The following is an 18600-nucleotide window of genomic DNA, read 5'->3' on the forward strand; positions in this document are numbered from 1 at the left end:
TTCATGGTTCCTTATAAAGGGTTTTCAAGATGTTGTGCGATCTTATTGGAACACTCAAGGGAAAATTTTGTAGAATCATTTCAACAAAAATCTTCAAAATCTTAACAATAACCTCAAGTCTTTGTATGTGAAAAAATTCAATCTAGGTGGTATTCAAATTAAGATCTTGGATATAGACTGTCGAATTGATACTTTCTTCTAGAAGTGATATGGAGGAAAGAAACAATTACATAAAAGACTTACAAGGATATTGAGAAACTCAAGTTGATGAATTTAGCCAAAAAGACTAAGATTCATTGGAGAATAGAAGGTGTGGAAAAGTCAACTTTTTTAAGGAATGTTGAAACAAAAAATAAGTCAATTCATGTGATTTGTGGTGGTAATGTAGAAACCAAATTCTACACTAACTTTTCAAATAAATTTGGTCTGGTTGACAAGGTATGACCAACCCACCAAATCGTTTTGTTCAAAAGAATTTTGTGGAGAATCTGACTGTTAATAAGTCCAAGTTGAAATTAGAGAGAAAGGTTATTTGGGATTATGGCAATGACAAAATCCAGTCTTGGTGGATTTACGTTTAAATTCATAAAGCGATTTTGGTATGTAGTGGAAACTAGGGTGGTAAACTTGGTGTAACAACTTCATGAGTTGAGTATCATTATGAGAAGGTGCAATCCATCATTTGTTATTCTGATTCCTAATATTAACTATCCTAAAGTGGTTAAAGGTTACCACTATATTACTATAATAAGTTACCAATACAATATAATTGGTAAAGTGTTGGTTAACAACTTATGTCTTCTTGTTGGTGATACTATTAACATAGAGCAGTCGACCTTCATGAAAGGTTGTCATATTTTATATCGCATTTGGTGTTTAATGAAATAATAGGTTTGTATAAGGAAAAACAAGTTTATGGTGTTTAAAGTTGATTTTGAAATTGTTTATGTCTCTCTACGTTGGTATTTTACTTAAATAAGGTTTTGCAGGAGATGAGTTTTGGTGATGAATAGAGAGGATGAATACAAGCATGCTTATCCTTCACATTGGGCTCAATCTTAGTGATTATGTATCATACAAATGAGTTTCCTTTTAAAAGTGGGCTACGCTAGTTGGATTAGTGTCTAAGCCCATAACTATTTTGGTATGTACTTGACCCGATTGCGCGCATGGTCCTTTTGGGTTGCCTTCACCAAAGCAACTTGATAGGATGATTTGTGGAGAAAGAGATTAATTATTATTTATTAATATATTATATGAATTATATATTAAAAGAGAAATCATATTGTTTAATTAATATTAGTCAAGAATTAATAATAATTAATTTTGTGGCTAAGAGACATTAATTAAACTTAGGGGACTGGAATTGTAATTATAAGATAATTGCATTTGGGCCATGGATCACCTTGGAACATAGGTTGGACGAATTATATGGGTATCCCATAAGGAATTCGTCTAAGGGGTGTTCTAAAGGGAGTCCATGGGCTGCTTAGGGCCTAAGCAGTTAGATTAGGGTTTCCTAGTTCAAAACCCTAATAGCCTCACATATATATAATGACCCCTAGAGCCCCAAAAACGTGTGGAACTGTTTCCTTAGGATTTCTAGACGTTTTTTAGTGCCTCTCCTCTTCTCCTTCTTCATCCTCTTGCTCTTGGTGTTTGTGAGCCATTAGAGGAGTGTCACTTGTGACTCTAAGCTTTCAGAAGTCAATTACAAGAAGGAATAGATTGTTATTACTACATAACAATCAAAGGTAAGATCTAAACCCTATTCTTATGTTAATATCGATTATCACATGCTAGATCTAGGGTTTATGGCTTTGGATGATTATTGCATGTTCACTAGACAAACTAGATCCAAAGTTTTAGGGTTTGCATGTACACCATAGGAATGTTGTAGTGCTCATAACCCATCAGTGGTATCAGAGCCTATGACTGTTTGTTGATGAATTGATGCATATTTGATCGTTTATTGCTTGAAAAATCGAATTTTTTTTGGTTCTGACTGGCAGACTCGCCGAGTCGACTAAACTCGACGAGTCTATGCCAGACTCGACGAGTCAAATGGTCTGGCAGCGTATTTTCGCTATTTTCTTGTTGTTTTGGCTTGGGATACTTACCATAAACGTTTTTAATTAGTAAAATCCGATTTTTATTGATTTTGGGTGAATATCCTTGCCAAAATAGTAGATAATTGTCATTTAATCAAATAATTGTTGCCTTATAAGATAATGTTTAATTATTTAAGTTATTTGGTGAATTATATTGCAAGCAATTGGACTGGGTCAAAATTAGATAACCACAAATTAATTGTTAATTGCCTTATTTGATTTGTTGATCTAGAATGTTCTTGATAAAGTTTGGAAAAGTTTCGATTTTCACCCCTTAGGTTTTATAGTTTAAATTTGAACTTTAAAAGTTTTGGTTTTGAAATTTAAATTGTTAAACCCTAATATGTTTTGAAATGTTTCAAAACTTGGCCTCAAGTTTTGGAATTTAAATTTTTGATTAAAAGTTTAATTTTTGAAATTTTAAATTCTGAAACCCTAGTTTTGAAAAGTTCGAATTACACCCTTATGGTTTTATTAATTTAATTAAAAGTATAATTAAAAGATAGTTAATAAATTCATAATGACATGGTTTATGTTTAATTAAATTAAAAGGTATAATTTATTAAATTAACCCATATAGTATTTTAAAAGTGTAAAATACACCCTATACGATATATAACATTAAAAGTCTAATATTATATATGTATAACTTAAACTGCTAGTCTTACCGTTAGTAGACCTCATTCACGAAGCCAATCTATAAGGGGGGTATAAGGTTATGGCCTATAAAATGGTCGTTTAATGGGTGTCCACTCTCACCCACCGCTCCTTGATTGGTGGAGGGTCGTTAGCCGAACGGGTAGGATAAGACAAACCCTCTCCTCATTAAAAGTATAATGAATAAAGTAACTAAATGTTTTTTACAAAATTCCCAAATCTTAGTTACTTTAGGAAAAAGTGAAATCGATGCAATTCCATGGAATTACACTTTGTACCCTTGTCATAGATCGATGGAGCGTGTGTGGTTAACCGGCACGTCGATTATGTGACTGTAACATTGAGGGCACCACATACATTCGCATGGTTATTCACACCTTATTTGTGATCCTCGGCATCCCAATCACAAATGAAGGGCATAATCGAGATTAAACATGACATTGAAAAGTTCAATGAATCTCAAAAGATCTAAGAGTTTCAATTCATTTAAAACTTAACCTTCTTTTCGTTTTTTCATGGTGGAAATTGGTAAATCGTCATTTACCTACCTTCAAATGTTCTGCGAGTTGGATTACGTCATCCCTCTTCCAATTTGTAGGATATTGTGTTGGGTCCTAGCCTTAATATCTCATTTGGGTGTTTTATTAAGGACTCAATCAACTAACTTGAACTTTCTCCCGTTTTATAGATGTCAAAGTCTGACAACTATGGTCTTCCTAAATCCGTTGGAAAAAGTTTTCCACGTGAAGATGATGTTCCACGATTGTATTGTGGAAATGGAAATCATGCTTCATTTCCTCCACCTCCTCCAATAATTCTCCCTGACCCACGTGTTCGAAGACTTGAAAAGTTCAAGGTCACTCATGCCCTGTTGGCAATAAGACACAAAGATGGAAAGCATGTGTGTGCACACGTCTTAAAGATGAAGTCACACATTGACAGGTTAAGGATGTTGGGTGTCGATGTCTCAAGGAAGTTGGTTGTTGACTTGGTTCTTCAGTCACTTCCCGAATCATATGGTAAGTTCGTTAGAGAGTACTATATGATGGACCACGACATGACCCTTATTGATTTGACTTATTTGCTTATTGCTGCTGAATCAGAAATGATTGGCGCACTGGTCAGCAAATTTGTCTGGTAAATCAATATCCCAACCCTCTATGGGCAATGGTAACATTGGAAGTCCAGAAAAGTTTTCTCTACGCAAGAGAAAGGTTGAGTCTGAGATAGTCATGTGTACCATTCCATAAGAATCCATGTGTTTCTACTGCCAAAAGAATGGGCATTGGTTACGAAGTTGCCCTGACTACTTGAGAGATCTAAGAGATGGGAGAGTCAAGATGTATGACTCTGCTTCAGGAAATATCCACTATCTAACTCCATTAAGTTCCTATTTGGAGATTCTTAATACACGATGTGATAAGATTACATTTCGATGTTTTGAAGGATCAAAGATAGGAAAGGAAGCTTAAAGGAAGGAGCAAGCTGAGTCTGATCGCGAAGAAATGGATTTTGATCGCATGATTCAAGGATCAGATATTTAAGCTACTACTTTAGAGTTAGGATAAATTGCTAAGTAATATTTACATAGTTTTCATTTGTAATCGCATTGTAAGGACAATATTTTTCCGCAATAAAATAAATTTTGATTTATCTTATTTATGTTTCCTTACGATGGATTTTATGAAAATCGGTGTTTGAATGGTTCTATTATTAGCAATATTGTGAATGGATTTGATTCTTAGTTAAGTTATTTGTGGTAATGTCAGAAATTTACCAAATAAGGAAAGATTCTCATCGCCCAAGTTTCAGTTGGACAGAAACTTGGAATCATGCAACTGGTATTGTGTGACGAATGAGAACCTTTGTATTTGGAAAAATGAGACTAATTCCTTGTTCACATAAGTATGTGAGTCAAGTGAAGGATAATGAGATCTGGTACATAATGTTAGTCAAGTCCACCACAAAGAACGATAAAATATTCGTCATGATTTGCTAAAAGATTAGTAAATATGATTATACTTAAAAGATTAAGTATGATTTTGAATCATTGAAAATTTTCAATGAATGGCAGAACGAATAAGAAGAATCAATTAGGCAAGAAAGATAAAAGTTTCTCCAATCTAAGAAGAAGGGAGAGTACTTTTGGATCGTGTTTTATGATCGTCTTAAAGATTATAAGAACCATATTACAATTCATCCTCTAAGGACATCTTAGTGCACTAGTATGGCTAAGAAGAGGAGTCGGGAATTGTCAAAATGGGTTAAGTCAATAAGATGAATCATACTTCGTTCCAAAATCAAGTTTTAGAATCGTACTCCAAAATTGTGATTTGAGTGACATCATCTTAAGAAATTTAACACACTCATCAAATGTGAAGTAGGAAAATGTTTTCTTGCTCTTGCACATTTGAATTTGGTAAGTTGTGATGTCTTGGATAAGACAAAGACCAACTAGTACCAAATTGTGTATAGGTTTGTCTTGATAAAGACACACACTGACTCTCGAATATTTGTTTTGTCAAGAAATGTTTCTTGATAAGAGAATCTTATATGTCAAGAGGTCAGTGGGAGTCTAAAGATCTTGAAAAGTTTCAAGAACAAATCAAGAAATAAACCTATTAAACACTAGCACACGACTTGAGGATTGTAACCTATCGTGTTGACAAAATTTTATTTCTGTGCCAATCCCGTTGAGTGATTATGCATATGAGTTCTACGAGTTCTCAATAGACTGCATAAGGCAAGCACCTTGTTCGATGAAAGTACATTGACTGGCATAGGTGAGCTGCTAGATAACTTGGAAGCAATGGTGGGACCCTTGATGGCAAGAAATTAAGAATGAACAAGTTATGTCCATAAGAGTTTGAATTTGTCACAAACATTATCTTTCGATTATGGTTATGACAAATTCACATGGATAGGAACACATACACCATAAAATCTAAGTGTCATAAGGTTTCTCTCCTTCATGAAAATGATTGTGAGGAAACGCTTTCACTAAGAGAGATTTTAAGGAGATAGCGATTATGTAAATTGCATTCTCAAATTCGATTATGATTACGGTGTCCCTCTTCATAGTTCGAATTGTGAGATTTGGCAATTAGTTTGAACATTTAGGACTTAGTAACATAAGTTTTGAATTAGTTTAGACACACATGTGAGCTATCTAGGGAAAGGTGTGTGAATTTGAGAAGCTTAGATAAAGGCTTATCGAAGCACATCCTATTGGAAATATGAACTTTGAAAGTCAATAAGTATTGTTTTTTAGAAGTCCAACTATTTTCTGAATACGTGTCAAAGCTAGTGGGAGCATAAATGTTATGCTGGTATGGATATAATCATCATGCTAGTGGAAGCATGATTATTATTGCAAGTTAGCAATATTAATTATAGAAAACAAAAGTTTCACTTTGCAAAGTTGCATATGTAACATCGTGATTTTTCATCCAAAAATTTTCTATTTTTAAAACACTTATTTAACAGAATACGTTGCGGAAGACTTATTATGATTGTTTCAGAAACATCACCAATGTTACTTTCATGTCAAAATAAACTCATCATAATATAAAGTTCACAAAAACATGATGATGAAAACCCAACATGTCCAAATGGTATCATAACTAAATATACTAAATTATACTACCCAAAGATTCCCATCCTCACCAAGGCATCATGTCAAGCTACCTGTTCCATTCCACATAAACCAACAAGCAAAGAACAAGTGTTAGCATAAGCTAAATGAGTCAATATAGTACGGTGTTAAGAGAACACTCATATCATAGATGGATTCACACAAAACATCCACACACAGTCAATAACTCACTAGCAAGACATACAACATCACACCACATAACAAACACATGTTTAGCTCAATTTATTTTAGTTCTTCAGTTAGAGCTTGTTATATTAGTTACTCTCCTCAACGCCATTGTAACTAATTTAATCTCACCGCTTAAATATTAATATATAATATTTTGTTTCTCCGCTTTACATTAATAATCACTCACCGCTCATCGTTGTAATTATTAAAGTATTACCTCCTAGTTAGGGTCTATTTATTCACCGCAAAAACCTCCCCAAAGCTAGACCCCGTTCGCTACTAACGTGACCGGCACGACCCAATGCACTAAGTGAGGCGCGACTCTCACCCGTAATCATTGCCCCCGACGCGCTGCGTTCGCTACTCCGACGGTGCACATACGTATACATGCGTTGTCGTTCAAGATTGGTACGAGCGGTGCCAATACCAACAGATACACCTCCCAAATCTCACGTGATGTTTGCGCTGGTCCCACCGCTTGACCAACATCACTCCAGTCCCGGTATACCAAGGTGTACCAAGACCATGTCCCGAGTGGTTGTCTAGAAAAACCAGTCGGCGTCAAAGTTGGCTTAAGCTCTTTTCCTATAGGTATCTTTCAACCCACTATGCCATCATAATATCCGGATTGGGTATATACCTATGTCTAGGTTTCTACCCTTCGCCCCGCTAGTGTGTTCCCCTTTTTAATTTAATAATGATTAATTAAATAAGGAGTTACACTTTTACCCTTTCATGTAATCATGTAATTATTTTGATTATTCTTTTATTAACATATTACCTCTTTAAGGGTTATATTCATGCAAACATGTAATTTCATGAAGTTATTACATTTTACATCACACACTACTTCCATACACAACACATCAATGAAGTTGATACAACACTAACATGCATGTCCTAAAACATTTTAAACAAATATTTTCAAACAATAATTAACATGCTCACATCACATAATGTTCATACACTTCACTCAATCTAGCATGACTCTAACTCACATCTCACACCAAACAAGGAAGAGTCCAGCATGCAACACCCTAGATATCATTACACATAAAACATTTCAACAATAATGGCATAACAATCAATCATCAAAAGGGCACATGCATCCTAGATAACTAGGTTCATCCCAATCCATCTAAGATATGGGATACTCCTAACAATGTACTTTTAAAACCACAAGTTGACTCGCCTTTGCCAAAAATATGACCAGCTCACACTTCAAATATTGTATTGGTTGAAGTATCACCCTTGCCCCTATTACATTTCAAATAACAAGGTTATTGGAGTTCTACAATGCCAAAGATGACAAGTTTATAAGCCAAACACATAAATCAACTAGCAAGTAAAATTCCCAGTTTTGAACCCAAAACAACCACTTGTTTAGAGCTAGTTTAGCAAACTTAGAACCTGTATAACTTTCGTTTTTATTTAATATTAGAGAAGTTCAGACTTTTATCTTTTCATAATGTACTTTTGAAGGTCCAAATGATTTTTCTACAATTTTATATGATTTTTACAAATCTGCCTATCAATGCAGCTAAATTCTGACCAGCTGGTGAAAAAGGCGATTTTCACCTAAGTTAGAAGCAACAACAGGTTCTGGAAAAATTCATGGACAAACTAGACTCAAAATGGAAACTTTGAGAGTTTACAGATCATTAATTCGATTCCTAATTATTTTTCTATAATTTTTCCAAAACAGGGACAGATTGGTAATTCTTGCTGAATTTTCCAGCTTTGGGTTTCAAGGGCTTTTTGACCACTTAACACATTAAGCCATCACTAAGAACACCTATAAGGGTAAAAATTAACTTCTTAACAGAAATAGCATGATTTAATCACAAAAACATATCCATTTGATTCATGGTGGAATTTAACATAAGTTTTAGAAATCAACAAGAAGAATTGAGACTCCAAAACTTTGCTCAAAATATGAATTTGAACAATAAACTTAATGAAGGTGTTCATAAGCAATTTTGACAGCAATAAACCATCAAAATTACACCCAATAGAACTAGAATTAAACATATGAACATTCAAAGATTGTAAGGAAGAAGATGATATGATCAATAACACCAAAAAGAAAGGAATTGACAATGCTATTAACCAATTCTCATCAATTGGTTAATGAATTTCACAAAAGGAAATTAAAGGATTACCAAGGATGATTTCCTAGACCCCGAATTGACCCAAAATCGCAGCTCTCCACCCACCTGCCTCTCGGTTCGTCGCTGCCCGAAAATCCTCCAACCGATCACGTTTTTTTTTTCTTTTTGGTACCGATTACCCCTCTCTCGCTTTCTCCCTCTCTTGCTGTCGACGCAAACAAAGGGAATGTTCGGTTTCTTTTATTTTTTCGCACTCTACTGAGAACGACGCACAACAGCAGCAATGTCACAAAGATGATTTAGGATTGTTCTTGAGGTAAACGATGGTAGCCCAACAAGAAACGGATGCAATCTCATTAAACTCGTCGATCAAAAATACCCGGAGGAGTTATATGCGTTTTTTTTTTCTTTCTTCACTGCCGATCAACTTCAGCCCCAACAACGGTCCAACAATTGATATGGATCGTCCAATATTGCTTCGCACATAAGGGAAACAGAAACGGTCGTAAAGCAATACGAAACCAAGTTACGTAATCCTCGATTGCAATTTAGGAGTTAAAGGAATATTTACAAAATTGGTCCCTTAACTTTGATTGTAAAAATACTTTAAACCCAATATACAAAAGCATTAATTTTAACACTTTAACTATATGAATTTCACCCCCTTGACCTTATTTTCACTATAAAGGGATTTTATTTATTTAATTTCAATTTATAATCATAAACAAAAATCATCTACAACAAAAGTAATTATTCACGTAACGGAAACTAACGTCGCTGACACAGGGAAATTATGGTCGTTACAGCATAGGTTGAAAAGTTGTTTTGCTATAATTAAGGGAGAGAATATTATACTTTGTTTCAAATCTAAAGGTTTAGATCGATAAATTTTGATCAAATTTAGTCAAAAAGATATATGAATGTTATGTTGAAAGGATTCAACGTAAGAGAATTCTATATATGGAAATAATTGTTGCGTTCTCACACTCGATTATGATTACGGCATCCCTCTTCATAGTTCGAATCGTGAGAACGTGGCAAATAGAAATAGAAATATTATAGCAAAAGACTGGTAAAGTATCATGTCGTTGTAATATTCGACCATTCTAATATTTTCCAAATGCCTAGGGCATTAAGAGGGAAAGAGGACTAGAATCGGATTTGACTGAATTAGTTAAACAACTGTCAAAGAGAATCTAAGGTTCGCCAAGGATTGGTCACTTGTGGACAGTTAGAAGTATAGTCATGGATGGACCATATTGACATTATTATGAATAGATAAGATTCCATTTAAAATGAATTGTCATATGGAAAATATGGAAATGTTTCCATATTGGGAGTTGGACGTTAAGAATTTGTATGTCTAGAAAAACTTTTTTGCAAGAAGGATGTTCAAAGGAATGTACAGTGAATGTGAGACTTCACATCTATGGAATTGTCTTGTAACAATCTCCAATAGAGCATTTTGTAATTTCATTGGCCGAGTCTTGGTGACTTTTGTGTCGTGGTATTACGAAAGGACCATTGCATAAAATGTTAGAATCTAACATATTCTATAAGTGGTAAGAATTTGGTATTCTCACACTTGTGGTAAGGATTGGGAATTATGAAATGAGTGTGATTGAAAATGTTATTCAATTATACTATTTCACAAAGTAAGGACCATAAATAAACATAGTGTGCATGCTAAGAGCATGGGACAATTGTCGTTATAATTCAAGTAAGAAGTTGATTACCCGAAACAACAAATAATGAGTAATCAATATGGTGATTAAATAAAAGTGTTTTATTTATACTCAAAAGTTTGGGGCCATATAAGATTAGTATTATTCTTGTGTTTCAATTTGCTTTTTTTGACTTCCTGAATAATAAGATTATTCGAACGTTTCACAGTCGCTCATACTTTGGGAGTAGGTATGAAAGAAGATTGTCATGAATTGGTGTGTAGATTGTCTAAAGTGTATTAGACATAGCAAAAGTTTGCTACAACGTTCATGAGTGCTTACGAATATGATTTGAGCATTGGATTAAACCCACGCTCACTTGGATCGCTTCTTGGATTTTATCACGAGTGATTGGTGAGACGATAATATCTTATATTCTTGAAACCGAGATGTGTGAGTTGTATCTTGCAAGTCGGTTACACATTGATAATATGTAAACGCACCAGTAACTTGGTGTTATAAAACGTATTGTTGTGTGTGATTCGGTGAGTGAGTGCAAGCGAGCATTGAGTCGAAGTTTATCCGTTCCTTTTACCCAAAGTGGGATAAAAGCGATATCTGTGGGCCCCTCGATGATTTAGTGATGACAAAGGAAAGCGCTCGTCCGGGCCAGGACTGATTTGATTTGTTCAATTAGTCAGTCGTCATAAATCGGAAATCGGGAAACAACACATAGACTGAGAGAATGATTTCAATCCATGTCTCACGTCTATACGATATCTATAATGGAGGAATATATTATCCCTTATCTAAAGGGCGTGTATCTGATAAGATCAGAGTTGACAGCGGCTTTTGAAAGCTACGATTGCTGATCAGGATCTGAAGTCATACGCAGAATAGTTATTAGACTTATCCAAGTGGGAGACTGTTGGATTAGTGTCTACGCCCATAACTATTTTGGTATGTACTTGACCCGATTGCGAGCATGGTCATTTTGGGTTGCCTTCACCAAAGCAACTTGATAGGATGATTTGTGGAGAAAGAGATTAATTATTATTTATTAATATATTATATGAATTATATATTAAAAGAGAAATCATATTGTTTAATTAATATTAGTCAAGAATTAATAATAATTAATTTTGTGGCTAAAAGACATTAATTAAACTTAGGGGACTGGAATTGTAATTATAAGATAATTGCATTTGGGCTATGGATCACCTTGGAACATAGGTTGGACGAATTATATGGGTAGCCCATAAGGAATTCGTCTAAGGGGTGTTCTAAAGGGAGTCCATGGGCTGCTTAGGGCCTAAGCAGTCAGATTAGGGTTTCCTAGTTCAAAACCCTAATAGCCTCACATATATAATGACCCCTAGAGCACTAAAAACGTGTGGAACTGTTTCCTTAGGGTTTCTAGACGTTTTTGAGTGCCTCTCCTCTTCTCCTTCTTCATCCTCTTGCTCTTGGTGTTTGTGAGCCATTAGAGGAGTGACACTTGTGACTCTAAGCTTTCAGAAGTCAATTACAAGAAGGAATAGATTGTTATTACTACATAACAATCAAAGGTAAGATCTAAACCCTATTCTTATGTTAATATCGATTATCACATGCTAGATCTAGGGTTTATGGCTTTGAATGATTATTCCATGTTCATTAGACAAACTAGATCCAAAGCTTTAGGGTTTGTATGTACACCATATGAATGTTGTAGTGCTCATAACCCATCAAGATGCCCTTTATCTCCTTTTTTTTCATCATCGTAATAGAGGGATTACATGTTGTGTTTGGAGAATAAATAAACCATAATGTTTTCTCCACAATGATAGGATGTTGGTTTCACATTTTTTTTCTATGTATATGATAAAATTATACTTGATGAATGATTGTAAGAAAATGTCAAAAAATATTGTCCAAATATTGTGTTGTTTTTACCATGTTTATCATCTAAAAAGTAAACTTGCAAAGAAGCAAGTTATTGGATGACATGAGGATGACTTTTGGGAATCAACTATGTAATATATTAATATACTAATATAACATCCTAATGTTAATGATATCATATATATATATATATATATATATATATATATATATATATATATATATATATATATATATATATATCATGGAGGTGCAACAAATAAATAAATATCAAAGAGTGATCGATCCAATCCAAAAAATAACAAATTTGTAGATAACTTTGCAAACTAAAAGAAAGGGAAAGGTCTTGATTAAGCATATATAGGGACCTCTTAATCAAGAACACATGATCTCGATGAGTACTCCACGATTCATGGTGGTTGAACTATATACATTGTTTTTACAAAGTCTAGTATCTCAACTATGAGAAAAAACAACATAAAGAACAAGATGGATAGTTGTGAATTTGACTATAGAATTAGATGTTTCTATATAGTCACGATCCTCGGTCAAAGAAACCTCCATCATGACAAGTCGTGCTTCATACGGACCGGTCCAACCATTTGGATTATACTTGTCTATTTGCACCCTATAATATTGTATCATTGAGCTTAATAACATCCTCAATCTTTTTAGAGTGAAGTAAAAAAATCTAAACTCTCATGGTATCCAACCTAGCTATTATTGACTTGAGCAAACATATTGCACTCAGTAGTAGGATGGATTTGAGCTTTATACATGAAATGGTTGTCAAGTGTTTTTGGGCCATTGAGTATTATCACAAGATCGAGTAGTGGTAGGATGAAATGGATGAGGAGCCATAAACCTTATATACTTGAAACTTTCATTTGCATTTAGTATTTACTCACTTATACATACTATTACTCCTTCCTAGTTTCGCTATCTCCTGAAATTGCTTCATATAACTATGTTGATATATACCTATTTATTTTTCAACCATACTTTCTTGATACATCTCGCATATAATCATGACATAACTTCCCGCGATTATTCTAGCTTCATAGCTTATTAGCTTATAAGCTAATAAGTTAAAGTGAGATAATTTATAAAAAATGATTTATTAGCAGTTTCTCACCGCATTAAACTATTTTTATCAAAATATTTTTTAACTTATAACGATATGAAACTGCTAATAACCTCCTTAAATAAACCCTAATAACGATATGAAACTGCTATTAACCTCCTTAAATAAACCCAACACGCCCAAATCCCATATCTTTAAATAAATTTCGTGCATGAAAGCTGATTTTTAGCAAAGTACTAATTTTAATTTTTAACTATTTGATATTGCATTTATTTTTAAATCGAGAAATTAGGGGTTTGATAATCATGAAGGTGTTGAAAGAGAAGAAGCTTCAAGAGAGTTCCAGCAAGATGAGATGTTATCAGGTTCGATTCCATTCTTTCCTTAACCCACATCTTTTCTCCTTCTTTGATTCCATCTCTCCAATTTCAAACCAATTCCTTATTAGGGTTTCCTCTTTACCAATAATAAATTCATTTTCCGTTGTTCAACAGGTATGTTCCTTTTCAATTTCCTCCTATTTATACGCCTCTACATTTCTCTTTCACAGTGGATGTTTTGATCTTATGAAAGTGTGCTGAAGTTATCTGTTTTTTTTTGTTGTAAAAAATCCGAATTACCAATTCTCTCATAGATTTAATATTAAACAAATTTGACGACTTACTTTATGAGCCATAAGATCTTCGGATTAAACCGTTATCGCCTGCGGATCCTACCACCACTAATTTGTCTTGGTTTGAATATATGCCATGAATTAGAATCGAAGCATCAACATCCACCATCGCTGCTTCTACTTTATGCTGTTTTATTCTGATTCTGCTGGTTTGTTCTATCTGAAATCGATGAATATTGGAATTTATGCATTTAGATATCATCCAATTGATTTGCTTGTACAGCGATTCAGGTTGAAACCGGAGTCATGACATCATGATTGGTCGTTCCACCATTAAAACCTGTGTGAAACCCTTCGTCCATCCAAGTGGGCCCATCAACAGTGTGATGCCTCAATCTGCATCAAGTTCATGCTGTTTTCATCTCTCACTTGGATGTGTGAAACCAAATCATGTTGTGAAGACAAACTCCCGCCACTCTCTTACTGCAAACCCTAGGAGCAACAGCAACAACAACTGGCAGTTGTTAAGCATCAAAACTGCTATGCGATCCAGAAGCGGGACACAAAAGACACGCTTTGATCTTTCACTGGGGTCCCGCAGTATGAACTTACGGCTTTTATTTCCAAAACAAGGAATCATCTCTAGAATGAAATGGAGTTTGGTACCTGGATCTTGGACACAAGGGTGTGCATCAGCTGGGGTTGCAATGGGATTAGCTGTTTGCAGTTCAAGTTCTGAGCCATCATATGCTGAAGCAGAAGAGAAGAAGGAAGAAGACGACTGTAGTTCATCAAATACTAACTTTTCACATGGAAAGCAAGTTCATACTGATTATTCTGTTATAGGTGAGCTAAGTTGTAGTACATCCGTTTGTTATGACTTATGACTAGATACGACTTGACAGAACAGGTTGTACTGTGTTTGGTGTGCATTGGACTGTGTACAGGAATACCTGGAGATGGGAGATGTTTGTTTCGGGCTGTTGCACATGGAGCATGTATACGATCAGGGAAGCCTGCTCCTAGTGAGAGAATGCAAAGAGAGTTGGCTGATGAATTGCGTGCCAGGGTATGTTATTCATATACTACATCTAAGAATTTTGATTTAAAAATCATTATGTTTTTTTTTTTTTTGCTCTGTATTGATATATATTTTTGATGTGGCACTTTTATAGGTGGCAGATGAATTTGTTAAAAGACGGGAAGAAACTGAATGGTGAGATGTGTGGGATTTCTCTTGTACCTTCACAATTATATATATATATATATATATATATATATATATATATTCTGACTAGTTCTGATATGGAGGGGGCTTTCTGGATTCTGATTTCATTTAGGTTTATTGAAGATGACTTTGCTTCATATGTGTCACAAATGAGGAAGACACATGTATGGGGAGGGGAACCTGAATTACTCATGGCTTCTCATGTTCTCAAGTAAATCCTTCTCTCTCTCTCTCTCTCTCTCACACACACACACACACACACACACCACAATGGGGGATTGTTACAAGTATATTGGTGTTTTCATTCATATAAGGTTCTAATATGCTGTTAAATATTGAAGATGCATGTGTGGTAATACTGGTATGTATGCTAGCGTGTTGATGCAAAAGTAATGTTGAAATTAGTTTTCTTTTAAGAGAGGTAGGAAGTGAAGTAAAGTAAACTGGAAATGTATTGCATGTTTAATAGCGGTTTAAGAAGAGCAAGAAAATACAAGGAAGCAATAATTTTCCAGGTTACATTAATTGATGGTTAAACCGTTAAAGTTTTGATAATCAACAAGTGATCTAATAAAAATACCAGTTTAAACCTAGTACATTTTAAGTTTTGTGTTGTTAGTGTTTGAATAAGTAAAGAGCAAGATTTGCTTGTTGATGAAATAAACTTTTGTCATTGTAAAGATCATTTAGACACCTGAACTTAATGTCATTAGTCATAGCGTATTTCCATGTTAAATCATCATATAAAATAAAGGGAGAATGACATAAAAGGGTAATAATATACTTTTGATTTGTACACATTTGGTCATTGAGTTTTTTTTCCGTCCACATTTACCCCTTCAACTTGTTTAAACTGTACACATTCAGTCCTTATAACCGGCTACAGGTAAGCCGGAGAAAAAAAAAGACTTAATAGGGTAATATATTTCTCATTTTCTACACATTTAGTCCTTAACATTTTTTTGCACATTTAATCTTTAATATATTTTTTTTATTGCAAAATAAGTCCTTGTTGTTTTTGTACACATTCAGTACTTATGACTAGTTTCTTTAAGTTTTTCTCATGGCCTTCTACGTGGGACAACCATTAATGAGGTGTTCGGGGCTGTTGATGTTTATGGCCACCGCGGCCTCGACTACTTGGTTGCTTAGGTCTTGTGTTACGAACGCCGTAACTTATTCATACGATCTCGGATTCTATGATCATTATATTCACACGTTTGTATTTGAGTCTACTACAATTTTTGTTTAGATTACCCCTGTTAAAAAGTAATATAGTTTTACTTACCATTTTATAAAAAAAAAAACCTTCATACATACATTCATTAAGAACGCATGTATATAAAGATCGTAAGTAAAAATATATTACTTTTTAACGGGAGTAAATTAAACGAAAATTGTAGTGGACTCAAATACAAACATGTGGATATAAATATCATATAAAAAGTTACAACATTCAAAACACAAGACCTAAGTAACCAAGCTGTCGAGGCCACAGTGGCCATAAGCATCAACAACCCTGAACATCTCATTAATGGTTGTCCTACGTAGGATGCTGTGATACAAATCGAAAGGCATATTATCCTTTTAAGTCATTATCCTTCAAGTAAATTACGTTTTTCTTCCTTCTTCTTTGTGCTGTAGAGATTTGTCTGGATTTGGTCCAAAAAGGAATCTTTTCTCTTTTTTGATCCCTAATTCATTGTATCTGAACGTTTTTAGTCCCTGGGTGGTCGTCTAAGTTAACAACAGCCTAAATGTTGAATTTATCCGATTGGACATTTTGCCCTTATCTTTTTCCAAGGTATCACATTCAAGCACACTCCATGACAACTTATATAATTCTACTAACCATAATCATTCTTTATGCTTAATTACTTTTACGAGCTTAAGTCTCTTAATAATTAATAATGTTAATTAGATTGCGAGTCTTACTTTTTGGTGAGGTTGGGTTTTATATTATAAATTGTGTAGGGTTTTTTGGCTGTATAAATGATATATAATGTATGAAATTACAGGATGCCAATTTGGGTGTATATGAGTGATGCGGATTCAGGTGGTCTGATATGTATTGCAGAATATGGTGATGAATACAAGAGTAGTAGTAGTCATAAGAAAGATGATCCAAATCCAATCAGAGTGTTGTACCATGGTTTTGGTCATTATGATGCTTTGCATATCCCCACCCCTCCTCCTAAAAAGGATTCCCGATCCAGATTGTAAAATTATTGTTCTTACTTAATGTTGTTACACAAGTCTAACTGTAACATCAATAACCATAAAAAGAAATAGGTTTAATATTTACTGATTATTTATTTATTTATTTATTATTATCTACTAAGGTTGTTGAAATTCAATCTAGTAAATAATACAGAAAGAAAGAGTAATGAGGAACTGCTGATCTTTTTTCTTTAGACATATCATGAAGCAATAATTTGAGTATGTATTGCGTTCTCCACTATCGTTCTCTCTCTGAATGGTCATTTCAGTTGCTAACACACTTAACAGTAACAACATATGATGATATAATATTATAATAGTAATATTGTAATAATACACATTCCTTTTATAATGAGTTGCCACCTCACCTAAAAAAAGATAACACTGTCACTGTTTGTGATATGATTACTCATCAAGCACCATTTATTTAGCTATTCAATTATATGCCAATTTGTTCGTCAATGTTATTAAATCATTGTGGGATGATGCATGGTATCAAATATTATATGACTGTTAAATTATATTTTAAGAAAACTGATTGGTTATAACCAAAAGATACACAAGCCAATACTACTCATAGAAAAAATATAAACTAAAATTGCTGCAATAATCAGCGTGCATATGTGTGATTAAATGAATGTTACTTTATATCATGTTCTGAGTTAGCATTTCACAATGTTAATAACAGGCAAATTGTTATTATATCATGTTCTGAGTTAGCATTTCACAATGTTAATAACAGGCAAATTGTTATTATATTTTTCTGAAATCTGAGCATGTTATCATGGAACCAATCCAACAACAAATTAGAATCAGTGCATTGAAATATTATGGATTAGTTAAAACTTGAAGATGAGAGACAAGAACAAGTGCTCAATCAACATTGTGCTTAGATATCTCTATATGATGATGCCACATCATATATGTGGCGACTGACAGCACTAGCTCTTCCAAGATTGTTGCAACTCAAATTACATCTAGGAATAATGCATGAATGTTGTGTGTCATGCTTGATTCGAGTCCAAAAGCTATGCAATTTGCTCCGTTAACATCTTACTAGGGGTGAGCAAAAACCGAACCGATAAAAGAAAAACCACAAAAATCGCAATAAATCGCCTCCGAAAAACCGAACCCGACGCAAAAACCGATGGTGCAGATTTTATTTTTTTGAAAAACCGAATTTATTGGTGCGGTGCGGTTTCTAT

At 34.1% G+C, this 18600-nt stretch overlaps 1 protein-coding gene across 2 annotated transcripts; it reads left to right on the plus strand.

Annotated features, from left to right (window-relative positions):
- The first annotated feature begins 13582 nt into the window (after positions 1 to 13582).
- Positions 13583 to 17512, plus strand: LOC145112113 (OVARIAN TUMOR DOMAIN-containing deubiquitinating enzyme 4-like). 2 transcript variants are annotated; one of them, XM_079048325.1, is made up of 6 exons: positions 13583 to 13699; positions 14231 to 14793; positions 14895 to 15016; positions 15123 to 15163; positions 15288 to 15386; positions 17194 to 17512. In XM_079048325.1, the coding sequence occupies exons 2-6, from the start codon at positions 14262 to 14264 to the stop codon at positions 17396 to 17398; spliced, it is 999 nt and encodes a 332-aa protein (XP_078904451.1). In that variant the 5' UTR covers positions 13583 to 13699; positions 14231 to 14261; the 3' UTR covers positions 17399 to 17512. The 2 variants fall into 2 exon arrangements, with proteins under 2 accessions (XP_078904451.1, XP_078904450.1); XM_079048324.1 differs by having other exon boundaries at positions 13697 to 13828.
- Positions 17513 to 18600: the final 1088 nt, after the last annotated feature.

The sequence above is a fragment of the Lactuca virosa genome, chromosome 5, assembly GCF_052849685.1.
Source record: "Lactuca virosa cultivar CGN04683 chromosome 5, Lactuca_virosa_CGN04683_v6, whole genome shotgun sequence".
Lineage (NCBI taxonomy): Eukaryota > Viridiplantae > Streptophyta > Magnoliopsida > Asterales > Asteraceae > Lactuca > Lactuca virosa.